Source organism: Taudactylus pleione, unplaced genomic scaffold, assembly GCF_031769625.1.
Source record: "Taudactylus pleione unplaced genomic scaffold, aTauple2 ptg000041l, whole genome shotgun sequence".
Classification (NCBI taxonomy): Eukaryota; Metazoa; Chordata; class Amphibia; order Anura; family Myobatrachidae; genus Taudactylus; species Taudactylus pleione.
The window spans coordinates 13,694,254-13,717,858 of NW_028284443.1; the positions used below are offsets into that span (position 1 = coordinate 13,694,254).

The following is a 23,605-nucleotide window of genomic DNA, read 5'->3' on the forward strand; positions in this document are numbered from 1 at the left end:
GTCCCTGTTCTTTCTGCTAAAGCCCTTGCGGTGCGGTGCTGCAGGGTGGTCTCTCGCCTATTTAATACTTAATTGGTGAGAGAGGTCACATACGTGGTGCCATCATGTCTGAAAGTGATTTTCCCCTCCGGCTACAGTGTACCACGTGCAAAGTACCGTTAGCGGAGGGGGAGGGTAGCGCGGAGGGCCTTTGCCGGCAGTGTTTGTCCATGGCGCGGCCTATTACGGTTACAGCACCGGTACAGGAGCCGCCCTGGGCTTGTTTCGCTCAGGCGTTAACAGCTTTAGTGGGCCAGTTAGCTCCGCAGCCCGCGTTTACTCCGATGGGTTTGTCCCAGCAGTCTGTGGTGTCGTCACCCATGCAGGGGTTCCCACGACAATTGGTGGTACCCCACAGTCTCCCTATTTCCCCGCTCCCGGGTTCTAAGGAGCCAGCGTGGGTTAACTCCCTGACGTGTTCTGTACAGCACTTGTCGGATGTGTTGCAAGGGGAGTCTGTGATGCGGTCTCATAAAAGGCCGGTGGCGTCTCTGTCCGCTCCTTATGAGGATGACGAAGGGACGTCTGATGATGGGGAGATTCTAGATCCTTACGATCAGGAACCTCTCCATACTAAGGACGCTGATGCTAAGTCCAAAGTATATATTCCTGGACTTATTCGGGCGGTCCGCACAGCCTTGGTGATTGAGGACGAGGTTCCCCCAGCGGCTAAATCTAAGTATGCCTTTTTCAAAGATGTGAAGGGCGATGCCACAGTCTTTCCTCTTTCGGGTCAGTTGGTGGACCATTTAGAGGAGGCGTGGAAACAACCTGGCAAAAGATACCAGCCGCAGAGACGTCTGGCGGTGGCTTATCCGTTCGCGGATAATTATTTTGCGAAGTGGGAATCCCCTCCACAGGTGGATTCTCACGTGACCCGTCTTGTCCGTAGTGCCACATTGCCGATGCCATCCATGTCCTCCCTTAAGGATGCTACGGACCGCAAGGTAGAAATCTGCCTGAAGTCCGCTTATTCCCTTGCAGGGGGGGCAGCACGGCCGGCTATGGCCATTTGCTGGGTTGCCAGATCGATGGAGCGCTGGGCGGATTCATTAGAGGCTTCTTTTGAATCCGACTGTCCGGCCGATCAGGCGGAGTTGATTGGCAATCTCCGTGATTCGGCCACCTACATCAACGAGGCGGCTCTAGACATTAGTACTCGGGTGTCTAGAATTTCTTCAGCAGCGGTAGCTGCTCGTCGCACCTTGTGGCTGCGATCCTGGAAGGCGGACGCAGATTCCAAGAAAGGTCTGGAAGCGTTGCCGTTTACCGGAGAAGTTCTCTTCGGTCCGGATCTGGATAAGATTGTGGCCACGCTGGCGGCAGCCAAATCTGCCTGTCTCCCGTCGGGCGCTGCTCCTTCTGGTTCGGGACCATCGTCCTTTCGGTCATCTAGGGCCCAGGGCAGGCCCAAACCACAGTCGTTTCCTCGACAGGCTGGCCCTAAGAAATCGGTCAAGCCCCGGAAGCAGGCATGGAGTACCAGACGTCCGGCCCCCAAGCCAGATGACAAGCCTGCGGCCTGACGGTCCGGGCCTCCCTTTGGGGGATCCCAGGGAGGGAGGCCGCCTGCTACAGTTCGCCCAGTGTTGGTCGACCACTACGACAGACACTTGGGTTCTGGAGGTGGTTTCCCACGGATACGCCCTCTCCTTCCGGCACAGACCCCCGGCTCGCTTCTTCACCACGGGTCTCCCATCAGACCGGAACAAGGCTACGGAGCTGCGGAAGGTATTGCACACTATGCTCCAGGCTGGAGTTATAGTGACGGTTCCATTCTCCCAGAGGGGCCAGGGTTTCTATTCAAATCTATTTTTGGTACAGAAACCCAATGGGTCATATCATCCGATTCTCAACCTCAAAGCACTCAACAAGTCTTTGCGGGTCCCGAAGTCTCGGATGGAGACCCTACGGTCCATCATTCTGGCGCTGGAACCTGGGGACTACTTGGTGTCATTGGACATACAGGACGCTTACCTGCATGTCCCTATTCTTTGGCGCCATCAACAGTTCCTCAGGTTTGCAATCAGCAGCGACCACTTCCAGTTTCGGGCGTTACCTTTTGGCCTGGCAACAGCACCACGTGTTTTCACCAAGGTGATGGCGGTCATGGCGGCTTCTCTGCGGCAGCAGGGAGTCCGCATGTTGCCGTATTTGGACGACCTGTTATTGGTGGCAGGATCTCCAGAGCTCCTGTTACGCCACTTGGACCTGCAACGGCACGGCTGGCTAATCAACTGGCAGAAGTCCACTCTAATCCCGTCTCGGAGGATTCTGCATCTTGGAGCCTTATTGGACTCGGGACAGCAAAGGATCTTCGTGACGGAGGACAAGATCTCTGCTTTACAGTCAAGGGTGCGCAGTTGTCTGCACAGCCGCCGGGTGTCCTTACACTCGGCGATGAGGTTACTGGGCTCCATGGTGTCGGTGTTCAACATGGTGGAATACGCCCAGTTTCACTCCAGACCTCTGCAGCACCTGATCCTGTCCAAGTGGAACGGGCTGACTCAGTCTCTGAAGTCCCAGACGATTGTGCTCACCCAGGAGGTTCGCCTGTCCCTTACGTGGTGGTTACAGACGACCCACCTCAACAAGGGACGTCCGTTCTGGGTTCCAAATTGGGTCCTGTTGACAACGGACGCCAGTCTTCGGGGCTGGGGAGCAGTTTCGGGTCCACACTTGTTCCAGGGCAGGTGGACGCCGACAGAAGCGGAGCTTCCAATAAATATCTTGGAACTCCGTGCGGTCTTCAATGCTCTCCAGCAGGCACAGCGGTTTCTCCAGGGTCGCCCGGTGCAGGTCCAGTCGGACAATGCTACCACCGTGGCCTACATAAACAGGCAAGGAGGAACTCGCAGTCGGGCGGCTCTCGTAGAGGTCTCTCGGATCCTGGTTTGGGCGGAGCGCAATCTTCCGGCCATATCAGCGGTCTTCATCCCGGGAGTGCTCAATTGGGAGGCGGACTTTCTAAGTCGCCAGGACGTTCATCCGGGGGAATGGTCCCTGCACCCGGACGTTTTTCAACTACTGGTGGACAGGTGGGGTCTTCCAGAAATCGACCTCATGGCGTCCCGGCACAACAACAAGTTGCCGGTGTACGGGTCTCGCACAAGAGACGAAGGGGCGTCTCTGGTGGATGCTCTGTCCGTCCGGTGGACGTTCCGGTTCGCATACCTGTTCCCTCCGGTCTCCCTTCTTCCACGGGTAATCCGGAAATTCAAACAGGAAGGAGGGACGCTCCTGTTGATAGCTCCCGCGTGGCCCAGACGGCACTGGTTCTCAGACCTTCAGGGTCTGTCCGTGGACATTCCTCTGCGGTTGCCGCTACGACCGGACCTTCTGTCTCAGGGTCCTTGCCTTCACCCGGACCTGACTCGGCTGTCTTTGACGGCGTGGCTGTTGAGACGGCCATGCTGAGGTCCCGGGGGTTTTCCAGCTCTGTGGTGCGTACCATGTTACGAGCTCGGAAACCGTCTTCCGCGAGGATATACCATCGCGTGTGGTATACGTTCTTCCAGTGGTGTCGACCGAGAGGTTATGCACCGCGGGAGTTTCGTCTGTCTCGGATTCTCGCCTTCCTGCAAGCGGGACTAGATCATGGGCTTCGCCTTGCTTCTTTGAAGGTACAGGTTTCGGCCCTATCTGTCTGGTTTCACCGTAGGATTGCTACAATCCCGGATGTGCGCACCTTTATGCAGGGTGTTCTCCGCATTCAGCCGCCCTTTGTTCCACATGTGGCGCCTTGGGATTTGGCTGTGGTCCTGAGGGCTCTCCAAGGACCGCCGTTTGAACCACTGGGCTCAGTGGATCTTAAATGGCTAACAGCTAAGACTGTTTTCCTTCTGGCCATTGCTTCGGCCAGACGTGTTTCTGAGTTAGGGGCTCTTTCTTGTAGACCCCCTTTCTTGGTTTTTTATGGGAACAGGGCAGTGCTCCGCACTCGGCCCGAGTTTCTTCCCAAAGTTGTTTCCCAGTTTCATATTAACGAGGAAATAGTTGTTCCGGCCTTTAACTCACCGGGTCTTTCCGTGGGTGAGGCCTCTTTGGATGTTGTGCGGGCCTTAAGGACTTATGTTGACCGCACTTCTTCGTTTAGGAAGTCGGACGCTTTGTTTGTCCTCTTTGGCTTCCGTAAAAAGGGTTGGCCTGCTTCAAAGCAAACTTTGGCAGCCTGGATCCGTATGGCTATTTCTGAAGCTTATCTTCATGAAGGCCTACCGGTCCCTCCTTCTCTGAAGGCTCATTCCACTAGGTCTGTGGGTCCTTCGTGGGCAGCTCGACGTGGTGCCTCGGCAGTTCAGATCTGCAAGGCTGCTACGTGGTCTTCTGTCCATACCTTCGTGAGGTATTACAGGTTTGACACCTTCGCCTCTCAGGATGCTTCCTTCGGGCGGCGGATTCTCCTTTCTGCACAGGAGCGTCCCCACCCTTAAAGGATACTGCTTTGGGACATCCCCAAGGTATCCTGTGGATACCCTATGGACCCTGAAGTAGAAAATATGAGATATGGTAAGAACTTACCCTTGTTATCTCTATTTCTACGAAGTCCATAGGGTTCCACAGGACTCCCGCCCTGTCGCACCTGTGCTGCAGATGGGCTTTGCTCTGGTCACCGGTTTTCCGTCTCCCTCTGGTGAGAATGTGATTCTTGTATGTGTCCAGATCTTTGTTCTCTCTCTTCCTTCTCCTCCTCCGGCCTATGGCTTGGTAACTAACTGAGGTGCCTTGGCCCGGGGGCGGGGTATAGGAGGGGGACCTAGTGCATCCTGGGAGGCTGAAAGCTTAACTCTTTGGTGCCCTGCGACTGACGTCACACCTATACCCCAAGGTATCCTGTGGAACCCTATGGACTTCGTAGAAATAGAGATAACAAGGGTAAGTTCTTACCATATCTCATATTTTTTAGAAAGGAAACAAATTAAAAGTATTAATTTGTCGTACAGTGTTATTATGGCTGACAGTATGGTGCAGTAATCTCTTTGGCACATTGTCTACAAAGTGTTTTTACCTCAATCCAAAACATCTTTATAAAGACCTTAACAATCTCTGTGAATCGTTTAATACTAAAACAATTAGTATTATCCAATAAGTACCATACAAGTTTTTTTTTTTCTGTTAGGTAAATGAACGCATAAAAAATTCATTTAGGGACATTAGGCTATTTGTTCTGAAGAACTTGTCCATAATTATTATATGTTTGGTTTCTATACGGGATGCAGTCGGGAAGCCGGCTGCTGTTAGCCCGATAGCCGGCTTCCCGACTGCATTATCCCCGGCGAGGGTTAAATGACAGGCGTCTAAATCTAGACGCCTGTAATTTTTCCGTCGCCGGGAGACCGCGGGGGGGAGGGTTAGGTTTAGGGCTCCCGGGGGAGACTTAGGGTTAGGCACCCCCCCGGGAGGGTTCATCGCGACCATCTTCCTGGTCGCTCGCTATAGCTGTGGGTGGTCACCCACAGCTATGCGTGCGGCCAGGAGGCCGCTCAAAAAAACCAGAGGGCCGGCCCTGATTCAGAGCAAGCGCTCTGTCAGAGCGTCCGGCTCTGAATCAGGCCCTCTGTTCAAAAGTCCAGAAACACACCATGGGGGCTGTGTTAGTGATGGGAGACTTTAACATAGTCCTTGACTGGCCTAGGTTGCCTCCTCCCCAATCACATATGCCCCATGAATATACCTAGGGCTTTTGTCCATTACTTCCTGAATAGGAATTGTTCGATGTATGGAGCATCCTACAGATAGACTATTCCTTTTGTTCCCAAGCACACAACTCTTATTCTAGAATATTGTAGATCAAAACTGTTGATATTTTACCGATATTGTGGTCAAACCACTCTCCCCTTTTTCTAATTTGGGATATTGGATCTAGGCATGCTACTTCGAGCCCCTGGAATTAGGGAATTACATATTGACCCAACCTGAGGCACATCAGGCCATTTAACAGTCTGTCTTTATTTACAAATACTAACAAGCATAAGGACACCTCCATATTTAATTTCTGGTGCACCCTTAAAGCAGTAGTACGGGATTCTGCTATACTGGTTGCGGCTTGGCTTAAGTGAGCTAATAGGTAAAGTATAGAGGAGTCTGAGACTGAGGTGGTGAGATTAGAAGAAGCTTATTAAGCAAATCCACACAATAAAAGGCTCTTTCAAGATATCTTAGAGCTTTCTCCCTTTAGGAGGTTCAGCATAATCTGGCTTGCCTTAACCAAAAAATGTATGTTTTGGGAATTGCTCCGGTCGGTTGCTGGCGCGCAAGTTGAGGGGATGGTGGGCAAGAGAGAGAATACGCAATATTTATAACTCTAAAAGAGCTACAGTATCTGATCCCTATGAGATAGCGAAAATACTAAAATTGCCTTCTCTTGACTGAGACCTATCTTGCTCTCGATTCTCCCTGGTCCTTAGATAAAGTTTGGAAGGCCATTGATTCCCTTCCCTCAGACAAGGCAACTGGCCCCAATGTATAACCATGACATTTTTGTAAATGTTTTAGAGACGTTTTAGTGCCAGTTCTGGTTTCCATATTCAATGAAGCTTCAGAGAAAGGTTGCTTCCTGAATGAAATGTTCAAAGCACAGATTATTGCTCTCCTTAAGCCTGGTAAGTCTCCCACAGTGGTACAAAATTATTGCCCTATAGAAGTATTGAATTCTGATATTGTTGTATGCCAAGTTGGTTGCTAATAGATTAGCCCCTTTGCTCCCTTCTCTAGTTACCCCAGGCCAGGTGGGATTTGTCATGGGTAGACAGGCACCCGACAATACACATAGGGTCTTCAACATTATAGAACATTATACGTTGGGCAACACACCATTTTTATTCTTGTTCCTTTATGCTGAGAAGGCATATGATAGACTCAATTGGGATTACCTTCAGGCAGTTCTCAGTTGTTTGGGGGAAGAATTTGTGACTCTATTTTGGCCGTATATTCCTCACTTTTAGCAAGGATCTTCGTTACTGGATGTTTATCATCTAGATTTAATACCAATAATGGCATGTTCCAGGGTTGCCCCTCTCCTCTCTTTTTTGCGTTGGCCATCGAACCACTAGCCACAAAAATTTGGAGTTTGGACACTATTCAAGGCCCTAAATTAGGGGGGATTTCACATAAAATCAGTTTATTTGCTGACAATATATTATTGTGTTTATTAAACAAAGAGGAGTCCTTACCAGCCTTACACTCCATTCTAACCTTATATTCAGAGGTGTCCTACTACAAATTGAATACAACAAAGACCGGGGCCCTTCCATTTCATGTTCCTTCAGATGTCCTGAGTAGACTGTGAATGAATTATAAATGTGTGGCAGTAGTTACAGAGATCAGTCACAAACCCATTTTCTTTTCTTGACTTGCTGTGGTTCCCTGGCAAATTGAAGCCTTTGTTGTCTGGCGCCTCCAAGGCTATTCATACAATGGTTGTGGCCTGGCATAAAATGGTCACCCTGATGGATTGTTGTCACTTTCTGCACCATGTTTTATCACTGGCAGGGATTGCTCACCTGATCCCAGATTTGCACCTTGATACATGGGTTGGAAGCAGTTACGGATGCCATTTAGTCGCTATGAAAAATAAATTGCTTCCCAATCTAATCGTGTGGTTCCAAAGCATAAAAAGTGATTTTATGTAAAAAAGTAACACGATAGAAGTTTAACAATTTAGAGTAAAAAGCATAAAAAATACAATAAGTACAGCCGATACATACGCAAGCGCACTGGATCCAGTTCTACAGTCATTCAGACCTGAAGTCTGCGGTCGCAAAGAAGATGACTGAGTACTGGACTAAGGACACAGGTATATATAAAATTCGGTTTACATTGGAAACAAAGGACACATTTGGTAGGTTTTCAATGGTCACGGCTTCAAGCGAGTCTGGTCATTGGTCAGTTCATACGGTGTCATCAGGGGTATGGGTCAGTTCTCCAACAGTCTCTATTGTGCGTTTTCCCGCCATAGAATGAGTTTAAACTGGCTACAACACTACATACAGAAAATAGCATTCTAATCAATAACTCCCTATCATCCATAACTAGCGTACACATGATGCGATCTCTTTGCCGATAGAAACGGATGTCTGCAACTAAACAGGGATTTAGTATGATACCAAATATGACATGTTCCTCTGTATCCTGAACCTTAGATCTCTAAAAGGCATATCTTACATTATTATTAACTATAAATAACACTGGTTATGAAAGACAGTGTGTAGGAACCATTTTATAAGTGAATGTGTATGTGTGCAAATATATATAAATATGCATATGTATAAAAATGCGTTCACATGTGATATTAAAATACATGCTAGCACGCCATGGCGTGCTAGTCGCATATTTTCACACAAAGATGATGGTATCGAAAGATGATAATTGCAAGCAACTTCATCCAATTGTTTGACTTTAACACAGTCTTCTTGTAGTGGGCGATATTCTATTTGAAAATGGGTTAGCCTCCTTTTCCTTTCCTACAACAACACCATAATATCCCCAAAAAGGACTTTTAGAAGTACCTGCACTTGAGATATTGGCTTTAAAATAGCTTTGAAAAAAGCACCTTTTCCAACATATATTTTGTCTCAACTTCAGTCCTCTAATCATAAAGGTGGCATCTCCTGGTGGTATCGTTGACTACTATTGAAAATATAAGAAGGGGAAGCTAGCATGTCAAACTAAATGGGATATGGATTTATCTATGATCCTGACGGATGAAGACTGGGAAGGTGTATTCATATATTTAAGTAAAGCTATAGACTTGACTACCTTACTGTCTACTAGCCCTTGAGGTTTGCCAATATTTTAATCAATCATATTGTAACTGCGTTGTGTTTTTAAATGTTCACTATGTTTTCAGTATGTATTCCAATTTGTGAATACCCTTATTTTGTTCCCCCCTTTTTTTTCTTTTCTGCACCCCCTTCTTTCCAAAATTCAATAAATATTGTAAAAAAGAGTATATATATTAAATATGTATATATTAAAAAAAAAAAAAATATATATATATATATATATATATATATAGGCATACCACAAAGAGTGCCTCTCTTTGTGGTATGCCTATTTATTGTTATATGTGATGGCACCGGGCTAAGTTTATCATACATGAGTGCCGGACCATATTGGATTTTATATATATATATATATATATATATATACACATATATATATACACACACACACATGCACAATGTAAATAATGAATTATATTTTCCAAATATTTATTAATATATAAGATCAATATCTTAAAAGGATAATCTGTATACAGATGACCATATAAAATATCCAGCATTCAGCTTTCATATCTATATAATAAGAGAAAGAGCGTGTGTGTTGTCTGTTTGTCCTTTATGCACGACCAGAGTTTTGGACTTGGCACCATCAAATTTGGCAGGGTGGTGTAGTTTGACCAGGATTAGGTTTTTGCCTAGGTTTGAACTTCATTAGGACCACACACTATCATACAATCCTTAAAAATGGGTACACTCCTAAATTACACAGGCTCTGGGCTTGCTCAAGTCTGCCAACAACTTGTGTGAAAGCTACAAAAGTATCCTTTTAACCTCAGTCTGAGCAAACTTGGACTCATGCCAGTTCATATTAAATCCAGAGTTAATCCTTTTTAAAGTGACCATATATATTAGTCAGCCCTCTGTGTTTGTGTGCAAGGGCGTAACTAGAACTTTGGGGCGACCAAAGGCAGATCTTAATAGGGCCCACTCAGAAGTAAAAAACACCCCCCACATATTTGCCTCTACACAGAGCCCGTTCATGTTATGCCACACACAACCCATTCAGGTTATGCTACACAGTACCTCTTATACACCTTATACCACGCAGTAGTAGTGCCCCCAGTGGCGTAAATAGGGGGGGTCGGGCAGGGTGCATGCCCTGGGCGCCGTGGGACTGGCGGCACGGGGGGGCGTCGCTGGCCACGGTCCGGCCCGCCTAGTTAGCCACCAGTGTAGTGCCAACCGAAATGAGTGCGGTCAGCGCTACACATTTACACAGGACCGGCGCTATGCTTCCAGCGCCGATCCTGTGCTGCACACCTGAGCCCGTTCCCTCCCCCTGAGCGCTTGCCCAATAGCACCAGGAGGTGGGCTCAGGCTGTGCATAACACACGCATCGCCGCCAGCGCTGGCGGCGATGCGTGTTAAACAGCAGCCAATGAGAGTCAGATAGACTCTCATTGACTGCTGCAGCACCCACTGCAAGAGCCGGACTTCCGTCCAGCTCCTGCAGTGGGTAATGGGACAGACGTCATGATGGAGGGAGGGGTGGCGGGAGCGGCGTCGCGGACTGGAGGAGCAGCAGCGTGGATTCAGGTAAGTATGTTTTTAATATATATTTTTTTAAAAACCTGTCAGCACTACTGGGGGCACAACAGGGGTGGCTACCACTGGGGGACCTCTACTGGGGTGGGGGCACAACGGGGGGGTGGCTACTACTGGGGGCACCATTATTCGGAGGACCTCTACTGGGGGGGGCTATTACTGGGGGCACCATTATTGGGAGGACCTCTACTGGGGAGGCTATTACTGGGGGCACCATTATTAGGAGGACCTCTACTGGGGGGGGCTATTACTGGGGGCACCATTATTAGGAGGACCTCTACTGGGGGGGGCTATTACTGGGGGCACCATTATTAGGAGGACCTCTACTGGGGGGGCTATTACTGGGGGCACCATTATTGGGAGGACCTCTACTGGGGGGGGGCTATTACAGGGGGCACTTAATCGGGAGGGGAACCTCAACTGGGGACCACTACTTGGGGGGGAACTACTACTGGGGGCATTATAAAAGGGGCCTACTACTGGGGCACTGCACTGGGGGGACCACAACTGGGGGCAATAACAGGAAGGACCACTACAGGGACCACTGTATAGGGGGGGGTCACTACTGGGAGCCTACATCAGGGGGACCACTACTGGGGGCACTGCATGGGAGGGGGGGGGGGCTACTGCTGGGGGGCACTACGGGGACCACTACAGGGGGCACTAGATAGGAGGGATCACTACTGGGTGCCTGCATGTGGGGGACTACTGCTGGGGGCACTATATAAAGGGCACTGCATAGGGGGGGGACTACTACTGGGGGCACTATATAAAGGGCACTGCATAAGGGGATACCACTACTGGGTGCACTGCATTGTGGGGACTGCTACTGGGGGCACTGCATAAGGGGGAACACTACATAGGGCACTGCATTTGGGGGACCACTACTGGGGGCACTGAGTAAGGGGAACTAATTGGGGGCTGTATAAGGGGGACCACTACTGGGGATACTGTATAAGGGGCACTACTATGGGCCTGCATAAGGGACCACAACTGCATACTGGGGGTACTGTATAAGGGGTACTACTGGGGTTAAGGTGCATATGGATAGGAATGTTCAGCGTGAAAATAAAGGAATGTGTCATGTTGACACGCCCCATTTTTAAACGACCACGCCCATTTTTTTCCCCGCGCGCACATATCGGGGTTTTGGGGGGAGGGGGGGCTCCCTTTTCAAATTTGCCCTGGGCTCCAAATACCCTAGTTACGCCACTGAGTGCCCCTTATGCATTATGCCGCACAGAAATGCCCCTTGCACTACACAGTAATCCCCCCCCTTACACATTATACCACACAGTAGCCTTTTACAGGGGATGTTATTCATTTACCTGTGCCCGTGATGCCAGCTATCGGAATATTAACATGGGACTAAAGATGTGTCGAAATCCTGATGCCTATCTTTATCCAGACGGGCACTGTAAGCTGTTAGCCATGGGGGAAGGGTTAGTTTTAGGAGCCTTTGGGGGAAATTTAGTGAAGGGTTAGGCAGCCCCCCTCAGGAGGGGTAGAATTAAAATATGGGAAGAGGGGGGTTAGTGTTAGGCACCACCAGGGGGAGGTTAGGGTTAGGCACCACCAGGGGGAGGTTAGGGTTAGGCACCTCTAAGGGAGGGTTAGGGTTAGCATACTTACCACACCTTTCGACATCGAGATATGAACCAGCAGCTATTCTGCCGCCGGGACTTCATACCCATTCCTTTTACACATCATGCCAGATAGTACTAGTGCCCCATATAACACAATATTCCACACAATAGTAGTGCCCCTTACAAATTATGCCACACAGTATGCCTCACAGTAATGCCCCTTACACATTATGCCCCCCCAGCAACTCCCCTCCCCCTGTGTGCCATCAGCAACCAGCAGGTGTGAATTTGGGGACAGGCCACCAGCTAATTACAGCTGGTGCTCCAGCAAACATCTGCAGACACAGACAGCGCCGGCACAATTTGAATCTGGTGCCAGTTGCGAGCCATGCTGAGTTCGCGGGCCAGCTGCCAATCGGAGCGGCCACTGCTGATTGGCTGCTGTTCCGCGAGCTCTGATTGCCTCATGACCGGCGGTGCTGTCTCTCCATGTCTGCCTGCCAGTGAGTCAGGTGTAATCAAATGGGCCGTCCCTTAAATTAATACCACTGCCACCCGGGCCTCCCTTGATGGCCCTGACTGGACGGGGCCCACCTTGTGTGCATGACTGGGTGCAGTGGGAGCGGCAGGCCACAGAGGCAGATTGGGCACCATAGCAGCTGTACCCCTTGCACCCATGTTAGTTACGTCACTGCATGCATATTAGCAAACAGTGGGGTCCTTTTCAGGATTAATGGAATGGGGACATGTAAACAAATAAAGGCTGCAGGTGTACTTCAGGGTCCAGTATTCAACCCGGGCTACGCCGGGTATCCCAGCTAGTGAACAATATTGTAATGAATCAATTTTAAATTGATATCCTTATGCAGTCTGTATCTCCAATGTACACCACAAGACAAGTGAAACATTCCTATTGGGTAAATATTTAAATGAAAAGTCCACACTTGACGAACAGAATGTCCCAAAAGTCAGGTAGCTGACACACAGGCAGGTTTCGCCTCCGTTGTTGGGGACGAAACGTGTCAGAGCCGACAGCTTTCCTGGATCCCCAACTACATTGGTCACTTGTGACCGCCTCTAACAACTTACCTGGACTGCTGTAAAATCCTCAAGACAAACACATACCTGGATTACCATTTATGGGGAGCATCATGCAGAAGTGGCTGTGCTTCCATCCGATGTCAGTCAGAGGAAGCAGAGCGGCTGCAGCAGGCGGCTGAGTCTCTCCATATCTGGGTGGCCACCCCATTGTACTGTCACATTCTGGTGATTATACCCAGCCTATCTGCCAGTTATCTAACTTTTGGGGCATTCTGTTCCTGAAATGTGGACATTTCATTTAAGTACTTACCTAAGAGGAATTTTTCAGTTGTTCTGTGATATACAATGGAGATACAGATTGCATAGGATTCTCCGTTTAATATTGATTCATTACAATATTGTTCATATGAAAGCTGAATACTTTGAATCTGGATCTTTTATATTGTTATCTGTACACATATTATCCTATTTAGATATTGTTCTAATACATTAGTAAATATTTGGAAAATGTAATTCATTGTTTACTGCATCCTAATCACAATCTCTGCCCTACAAGGGGCAAGCAATTTTTTTCAGTAAATATTATTTATATATTGGCGCTAGAGATGAGCGGGTTCATATCTCAGAGATCCAAACTTAGGGGATCATAGTCGGCTCGGGTTTTCCCACCTGACTCGGATCTGAAAACGAGGCAAAGCGTCATCATCCCACTATTGGATTCTCGCGGGTTTTGGATTGTATAAAGGTCCTGCGATCGCCGTAATTTTTCATTCCGGCTGTGGAGATTGAAGAGGGAGGGAGCTGGGAACTGTGTTGAGGGAGCTGTTCTGTGCTGTGTTCAGCTGTGTATACTGGCTGGCTACTTATTATGTCCATAGGAGCTGGCTAGGCTATTGTTACAGTATGTCAGGGGCTGGCTGCTTATGTCCATAAGGGTGGGGAAGGTTCTGACTGTTGTCTATATACTGGGTCTTGCTTGCTGTTGTCATTTCCACTCCATAGGGGCTGGCTGTTGTCCATAATATCCATATATACTGGGGCTGGCTGTTTGTCCTGTCCACTCCATAGGGGCTGGCTGTGCTGCTGTGTTGTCCAGGGGATGCTCTCTCCATCAGGAGTGCTATTAACCCCCTGTGTGAAATAAACAAAGTATTTTTTTATTTCTGTGTGTGTGCACGCCTGTTAGCCACACATATCAGCAACGTAGGTGCGCAGGGGTGCTGTGCTACCTGTGTCTCATTTATCAAGGGGCTGCTGCCCTGAAAAAAATAAACTGTGTGCATGTTAGTTTGCCACACCACCAGTATTAAAATAAAAGAATTGTGTTACACCACCAGTGTGAAAATAAAAACTCTTTTTTGGTGTGTGCGTGTTAGCCTGCCACACCACCAGTGTGAAAATAAAAACAATTTTTTGTGTGTGGGTGTTAGCCACATTTATCAGCAACGTTGGTGCGCAGGGGTGCTGTGCTGCCTGTGTCATTTATCAAGAGGCTGCTGCCTCGTTCGGGTGCTCTCCCTCCCAAGTGCCCCCCAAAAATGAATTCAATCAATCTGTCTTTTGTGTGTACGCGTTAGCCATGGCATCACAAAACGTTTCTGCTGAGATTTGCATAAACATTTTCAAAGGTGAAATTAGAGGATATAGTTTAAAAAATGTAATAAAGCAGCTAAAACTGTGTACTCTGATTATAGTTTCTCTACTCCCAGTCCCTACCCATGGCCCCTCTACCTGAATTTCAGCAAGGCAGAGGGGCAACTCCATGCAACCGTATTCCAGAGTGCAGCTGCTCCTCCTGTAGCCCAGGTCAGAAGATGTGTAGGGGGTGTGGTGATGATATGGACTAAATGGAGCTCACATCCACTAAAGTGGACAATGAATCCCCTATCTAATAGGGAGCACAGCTGTAATTTATACACAATGGGATGACTATATAGGCTTGGGTGATGTATACATCATCTTCTTCACACAATATTTGTCCCCGCTGGAATCCACCATTACAGGTGCCTCTGTAATTTTTGCACATAATTGACGGTAAAGGTCTCTATCGTACAATTTGTAGTTCACTTTGATGGGCATCATCTTTTCCACAATTTGGGGAAGTAGTCTCAGGCCGATCACTGCTGTGCTGAAAACTGTTTGAGTACACACTGGAAGTTGGGCAGCTCAAGTAAAGCAAAGGCAGTTTTGTGTAAGGGCCTCCAAATTGCCTCTTTTTCCTGTCAGTAATTATTTACATCTCTTCAGATCTGTGTCCGTTGGGCAGAAAAAATTTCTTCATCCCTTCTGGGATGAAAATCCACTCTCAGCAGCAGGCATGGAGCTCAAGACAAGTGGACAGTGAGTACAACAGCAGTTGAACTGAAGGCCACTAACTGTGTTTTTTTTTAATGTCCCTGTACAGGTTGGGAAATGCTTTTTCAGAAGGTTTGCAAAGGATTATTTAACAGTCAATTGTTTTTGGAAAGCACTCTTCCTGGTCCCCTTCTGGGATGAAAATCCACTCCTAACCACAGAAGCAGGTGCAGGATTCTCAAGAAAGACACAACGTAAGGCCTTAAATCAGGGGTCGCCAATCTCGGTCCTCAAGAGCTACTAAAAGTTCACGTTTTCCACACCACCTAGCAGGTGCACAGGTGTATTCATTACTTAGCACCACATTTGAAAAGATCCACAGGTGGAGTTAATTATTAGTTGTGATTCTGTGAGGAGACCTGGAAAACATGCACTGTTGGAAGATCTCAACGACCAGGGTTGGCTACCCCTGTCTTAAATTATAGATCTTGCACTTATCCACATATCTTTGCTGGTTAAGTGGCACTTTGAGGCCACTAACTAACTTTTTTTTTTTTTTAATGTCCCTGTACAGGTTGGGAAATGTTCAATGTGGACGCTTTGCAGAGGATTATTTTAGAGTCAATTATTTTGGAAGCAGTCCTCCTGGTCCCCTTCTGGGATGAAAAACCAATCCTAGCAGCAGAAGTTGGCACAGGATTCTCAAGAAAGACACAACTTAAGACCTTAAGGGGTAAATTTAATTTACTAAAGTGAGTTTTTAGAAGTGAGTTTTAGAAGTAATGTTGCTTGCCCATAGAAAATAATCAGATTCTAGCTATTATCTTCTAGAAAGTGATGCTAAGTAGAATCTGGTTGTTATGGGCAACATCACTTCTAAAACACACTTCTAAAACCTCTCACTTTAGTAAATTAAATTTACCCCTTAATATCTTTGTGCTGGTTAAGTGGCACTTTGGATGCCACTAACTAACTGTTTGTAATATCCCTGCACAGATTTGGGAATGCTTTTTCATGTGGAAAGCACTACTAGAAGTTTTCCTGCTCCCCTTCTGGGATAAGAATATCCACTCCCAACAGCAGGCATGGCGCTCAAGGGCTCTTCTGAGGCAAAGACTGATGTGAATGAGCAAAATATTTTTTGGGGAAATGCCTCCTCCCCTCCCCTTTTCCCTCATAAATTGACTTTAGAATGAAAAAAATAAATTAAATTTACTACCAAATGCTTCCTGTCCCTGCCTTCAACTACACACATACTTCAACTCCCTCAAGCCTCCCTTGAATAATATTTGTTTCCTGATGCACCATGTTGGCAATTGAACTGCCACGTTTTTGTGCCACCCACTGCAGCCGTATAGCTTAGTCAGTGTGAGGTTCTGAATTTGTTGTGGACCTGGGGTGGTGATAGGAGCAGATACAGAAGCAGACCTAAATGAAAAAGTGGAGTTTTTAATAAGTGACTTAGAAGACATGGGAATGGCAAATAAAAAGTCCAGGTATAGCACTAAAGTGCACTTGATAACGGTAGTGGGGGTTAATGGGAAATGTCCAGATAGTGACAGGTAGGAACAATCCAGTAAACAAATATGGTGAGCTGTAACAGAATGCAGAAATGATGAGCTGTAACAAATGCAGGAATGATGAGCTGTAACAAATGCAGGCTGTGGTAATGAAGTCCAGCTGGGAGTGAAGGGAGGCAAGGTGCAGGGAACAGCAGGTTCAGGTACTCAGGCAGGTGAAAGGTATGTGGAGGATGCAGGGTAAATCCAGGAGGTTGGAGCAGGCAAGGTTCAAGCTAGTAGCGTAACAGACAGGTAGGCCGGTAAGGCACAGGTACTCTCAGCCGCAGCTGAGAAACACGTTGAACTGGCAAAGGAAGGAAGGCTCTGGACCTTCCTAAATTTTCAGTGCCGCGCTGTGACTGGCTGGAATGACCACATGACCTACCAGGATTGGATAGCCGGAATCACATGGCCATTGGCAAGATGGCGGCGCCCATACCAACGGAACGTAACCACCGCCAGACCTCACCAGGCCTAGTGACAATGTGCCCGCACAGTATCACGCGCAGCCAATGCCCCTCGCCAAACCAGCACCGCTGCCAGAGACCCCCCGCCATAACGACCTCACAGGTAATACCCGGTGACTACCGTGCAGAGAAACCCTGGCCGTGACAGCCAGCCAGCTAGCTTTGTGCAAATTTTGGGCCTAAACTGGATGAAAACAATATAGTGAGCTGTGAGGTGGTCAAAATTTACTGGAAATGAGTGGTAATAAATGTTATTGAGGTTAATAATAATGTAGGAACAAAAACAGGCCAATTTTATGTAATTTTAGCTGTTTTTATGATTTTTTTAAGAAAAATCCAGATCCAAAACCAAAAAACAAAACACAGAGGTGAGGTTTTGGCAAAACCAATCCAGATCCAAAACCTGGGGAGATCCAGATCCAAAACCAAAACACGGGGGTTTATGCACATTTCTAATTAGTGCTGTACTACATTTGTTGCTTTCTTTGTGTGTCTTTGAGGATATATGTGGACTTCACTAATCCACTAGAACTAGCAGCTTTATATGCATATGTCCCACACAAAATCTTTCACAAGTATCAGCATTTTTCCACGGCACCCCGGGCCAAAAGTTTCTTATTGAGAAATTCAGCAACAATGAAATGAACCCTGCATCAGGCGCAGCTAGCCTGACAGGCGCCACAAAGCTGTTCTTGCTCATCTCTCCGCTGCTCAAGGGTGTTGTTTGAAGCCCCCCTAGTCAGTTTTGCCGCCGCCTGCGTGGAGTGTAGTAGTGACCTTCCTGGCCTCTCAGGCTCAGTGCGCCCGAACTTGTCCCGACTTTTGAAGGTACGTATTTCTTTTTATTTTCTCACAATTTTGTGTATTTTGCGCATTTTATGAATGAAACTTACAAAGGTGGTGGGTATTTTGTGGAAATATGTAGATTTGTCCAGGGTGGCCTCTTAGGCACACTGCGCTTCTTAAAATGTAGTATTTTTTGTTTTACTTGTGAATCAGATTTCTTATATATTCTCTCTTTGTACATCCTAATGAAGGTCACTGATCACTTTAAGAGCGTTAGAATTGAGTTAATTAGTTGCTAATGACTATTTTATAACAGGCGCCTGTCAGGTGCACTGCGCCTGAACCTGGGAGTCCCAGAGGTGTGACTGACGCAGGATTAAAATATGTCACCCTTAAGTTCAGCTATATGGTGGCTGACAGGGCTGCACTTCTTTTTGTCCACATATATGTTGATTGGTAGTCATTAGCACTGGTTTTGCCTATTACATTGACTAAAAAGCATTTTATTCGGTGTTGGAACACCAACCCGAGGCACCACTGCAAGCTCCCTTAGGCTCCCCGGGGTGCTGCAGCACCCAGTTTTGGAACCACTGGATTAAATGGCTATATTTATGTGATTTTTCTATGAAATACACTTGCACTATAGTGCCAGGTTTTATTCCTTTTCTATCATAGAACAAAGACAATATATAGTAACATATGTTTGGGGCAGCGCAAAATGTGAATTTCCCTGATCAGACAATTTTATATCAAACTATATTTGCTCATATGGTCCCATTTGTATTAGTAATAGGGTTTCTTTTGAATTGGTGTCTTAATGAAGATTACTCTGCCCCAGCACCATCTCACTGTCTCCAGCACTAACCTCCCTTGTCCCCAGCACCATCTCTGTGTCTCCAGCACCATACCCCTGTGTCCCCAGAGCCATCCTCCCTGTGCCAATCTGGCTTTATACCCATGTCTATACTTGGCTTTCTTGTCATCTACCTGTGCTCCTCTTTGTGGCTCTTCTTCTCTTCAGTAATGCAGTGTGATGTCATGACATCAAGCACCCTGCACTGGAAGAAAAACTTTACTGAGCTGGCCATCTGCTTTGGAGACAGTGCTCCCCCTTCATGTCTTTAGTACTGCTGAATAGTGCAGCGGCACAGACAGCGGTCAGTAGAGTACCACACAGCTTGCCTGTAGGAAGATGGAATGGAGTCTTTGATCTCTACAAAATCATGGGACCTGATACAAATGTCTGCACTTTGCCTCATGTGCCTTATGTACTAGATTTCTCAGTTTGCTGCAGGTTGCCACATTAGGGGAAGATGTTTCTGTACCTGGCTAGAGTCATAATCAGGATCAGGGCCTGTGATGGGACAGAACCTCAAATTACTGTAATCTCTGCTTTTTAAACCATGTAGATCCCATTAGAGAACAGCTTTGGTCAACAAGGAGTGGGAAAATTATGCTTCGCTTTTTTTAAAAAGCTGCAGTAAAATTTCCTGTTAACGCCATAAAAATGTGTTTGGTTATATCTGAAACATGTAGAGGGATGTAGTGGTCCTTAAGTCTTAATTTTTGCTTTGAATGTGCTAATACACAGATGTCAGTAATCTTGTTTTCTTCCATTTGTAGGGTTGGTTCAGTCCTGGCCAAGTTTTTGTACTAGATGAATATTGTGCTCGATACGGAGTACGTGGCTGCCATCGACACCTCTGCTACCTGAAAGAACTGATTGATCATGCTGAGGCAGGGTCTGTGGTTGACCCAACACTGCTTCATTACAGCTTTGCCTTTTGTGCATCTCATGTTCATGGAAATAGGTACAGTAACTATATTATCCCCATGCTAACAAATCATTTTTATACTGTATATGTGTAACTTGTACTGCACACAAAAAGCTATAGTGAATTCGGTGTAGATTATTGTACTGAAAGCATTTCCCCCCCATAGGTTTTATGCTTGTATGTCATTCATAAAAATTTGCTAAGCTACATTTGGTTACTTTTGATATAACGTTTTACATATTAAATGTTTTTTTTTTATTTAAATAATCTCATCATTTAAAAATGATTTAGTTGAAGTTTCCATGTAAGTATGTGTTTCACAAAAAAAAACCTTGTGTGTCAGAAATTCTAGGTACAGTTTGTCCTTGTAGGCCTGTTCCCTCCTCTACTGTGACTGTTTTTCAAGCTGTAAGCAAGGTGGATGGGCATAGGGTTTTGCCCCAAGGAGGGGATGTGAACAGAGAGACATTAGGACCAAAGCCATAACTAGCTAACTAACTTTTTTTTTTAAGGTGTCCTGTGCCAGTAACAGCATTGGTGCGCTCCCCTTCCCCACCATAGTGTAAACAGGGACAGTGCGCGCTGCAGGTGTAACATCCAAAAAGAGTGTGGGCTTGTGGGGAAAGGTCGTGGCCACACTAGAATACCCCCAATTCACATTACTAGACACAGTAGTGCCCCTTATTCACATTACACTACATAGTGTCCCTTATACATTTTATGCTACACAGCAGTAGTGCCCCTTACACATTATGACCACACAGTAGTAGTGCCCCTTACACATTATGCTCACAGTAGTGATGTTCCATACACAATATGCCACACAGTACAAATCACCCCTCCCTCACTGGGTGTCTTTCCTAAATGCAGCACTTACCTGTATAACAAGGTTCCGCAGTACATCACTTTGGGAGCCGGGGGGTGGGTGCCGTAGTCTGTCTCCTCCCAGTTGCAGGACACTGAGGGCAGGCATGCAGCCCAATGCCAGAGGAATGGCTCCTCAGCTCATGGCACTGCAGGACTGGATGGGAGAGATGTCATGGCATCTCTCCCAGTCCCTGAAGATTACAGGAGAAGGAGGAGGGGGCAGACCACCCGCATTATAGTGTATAAGTAGTGGTGCGCCCGGCAGAGAAGGAGCTGGGCACACCACTACTATTATATGTTGTATCGGGCTGTAGAAAACAGGTAGTGGCCATGATCGCGGGTTGAGGGGCCGGATCTGCCCACAGGGCATGTCGCTCTGTGCGGGTGCACCATCCGTACCGCACTAGTTACGGCCCTAATTATGACAAATCTATATTGCTACTAGGATAGTTTGCAGACTCCCATGTTTTGGTTCTAAATCATTGTTGTGTTTTGGCAACACCACCCTCAAGTGTTTTTGTTTTGGATTTCTTTAAAAATTGATAAAAACAGCTAAAATCATATAACTTGGATCTGTTTTTGTTCCTTTAGTATTATTAGCATCATAATATTTGTTTCCAGTCATTTCCACCACCTCACAGCACCTGAAATCACGAGGGATGGAATTAAATACAATCCAAAACACGCAAGTTACAATTTTAGATTTGGGTTTTGAACTGGGGATAAGTTCAGAGTCGGAAACCCAGTTTTACTCAAAACCCCAAAGTGGTCCGAGCCGGGACTCTGTTCGACTTGGAACTTCAAAATTCAGGTGTGTTTGGTTTTCGGCAAAACCGAACCGCTCATCTCTAATTGCTACAAGTACTGCGTGCTTCGTATCAAGGCTGGGTAATATTTGCAGGCAAACAACTCTCAGTATGACATTAGGGGGTAAATTTACTAAGAATCGAGTTTGGGTGAGATTGCAATCTCATGTGAGTTTAGGTATGTTTTTCTCTGTCAACTCATGTGCGATAGCAAACTCGAAAAAACTAGCCATCGGCAACCTAGGAAGTACTTTTCATGAAAAAGATGCAACTTAGGAATTTACTAAGATTCGAGTTTACAATCTCAGGTGAGATTGTAGCAAACCCACTGATAAATTTAAGTTTCAACTAGACTACCTCCTGAGCTGCGAGTTTGCCAGAAACACACACAGATCAGTGTGATTTGTGTATTTTTCTGCCTGTATACCTAATGTTAAGGGTTTGTTTTTTGTTTTTTTAAATGACGTAGGGTACCCCCCCAAAAAGCCATAACCAGCCCCGGACTTGTCAGCCAGTCCTGGTTCCTAAAATTACAGGGAACAAAACAAGTAGGGTTCCACCGTAGTCGGTGGCTGCTTTACATGTAGCTGCCGCTCATTGGCTACATGTAAATCGGCCGCTGATTGGCTAGCGGCCTGTGAGAAGTAACAGATGATTTCGCTCATCAGGTATAGTATATGTAAGTTACACATGTTCTGCCTGGTTTGGGTAAGTCTGTTTGTTTTAACAAAACCCTGGATGCTACAGAGAACAGCGCCAGGATGGAGGTGAGTATCTTTTTTGCTGGTCATTCCTCACGGATTTCTGCATTGGAGAAGAGGACAGACCGGCTGGTAGAGGTAAGTATGTGTGATTGATGTATGTGTGTAATAAATCTATACAGTATGTGTGTTGTCTTTATTTATCTATTTATTTTACAGTGGAGGTATGGGTGCTGGCTGCCTGCTGGCACTTGCAGTTCCACAATTGCCATAGGGCAGGCATGCTGGCACCTGTACTTCCACTGTAAAATTCAATAGTTTACTTTGATTTTACACTTTATTACCCCCGTACCCACAGCCCAGTGGTGCGAGGAAGAGCCCTGGGCTTCATACCAAGCCTGGGGTTTCGAGAGAGGGGGACACCTTTCTTGGGGGTTCCCACCTCCCCTGAGAACCCTGGCTTGGCCTGACCGGCTTGGGGTGAGAATGCTTGGCCCTGGAGACATAGTAATAGGGTCTCCTTGCTGTGGCATTACACCCCGGTTGGTTTGGGTCCGGTGCTGGTTTTAAATATAGGGGAACCCCTACACTATTTTTTCCCCCCTATATTTAAAACCAGGACTGGCCCTGCAGCCTGATGCTGGTTATTATATTACGGTGGACCCCTACTCGTTTTGTTCCCTGTAATTTTAGGAACCATGACTGGCTGACAAGTCTGCGGCTGGTTATGCTTTTTTTTGGGGGGGGGAGAACCCACGTCATTTTGTTTGTGTCTTAACCCGTTTTTTTTACAGATACCAACACAAGCAGCCTTCACATATCTCACTTATATGTGCATGCTGCTTGTTTGGGTGAGTTTGGCAGAGAGAAAACATTGCTATCTCGGGTGAGTAATCTCATCTAAACTCACAACTAGGGGAAGAAATCTCGATCTACTTCACCATCGGAAAACTCACTTTCAGCTAAACTCACTTCTTAGTAAATTTGAGAGTTGAAAAATGGAAAACTCACCCAAGATTCGGCGAAGTAAACAGTGTTTTAAAAAAAAAAAAAAAAAAAAAACTCGACTAAACTCAATTCTTTGTAAATTTACCCCTAGGAGTCAGGTTGTAATTCCTGATTTATAATATTTTTTATATAAGCACCTATTTATTACTGATCAATTTTAATATTTGTAATGTCGGCCATGCACTTTACAAATATCGGGACGATTCTCCCTGATAATTACACTGTGTGTGCGCGGGTGACCGAGGGTAAAATATCGATCAGTCTGGCATGCCGGTTTGTCCAGCATGCCCGTCCGATGCAATATTTTGTACGTCAAGTGTCAGCTGCATAGGGCAGTGTATGCC

General features: G+C 46.6%; 1 protein-coding gene across 8 annotated transcripts in view; it reads left to right on the plus strand.

Annotated features, from left to right (window-relative positions):
* Positions 1–23,605, plus strand: part of CADPS2 (calcium dependent secretion activator 2) — a 651,719-nt gene that overhangs the window by 277,190 nt on the left and 350,924 nt on the right. For all 8 annotated transcript variants that reach the window (XM_088457657.1, XM_088457656.1, XM_088457658.1 and 5 more), the window contains exon 13: positions 19,728–19,915. In XM_088457657.1, coding sequence (XP_088313783.1) covers positions 19,728–19,915 — 188 coding nt within the window. The remainder of the gene's footprint in view (positions 1–19,727; positions 19,916–23,605) is intronic.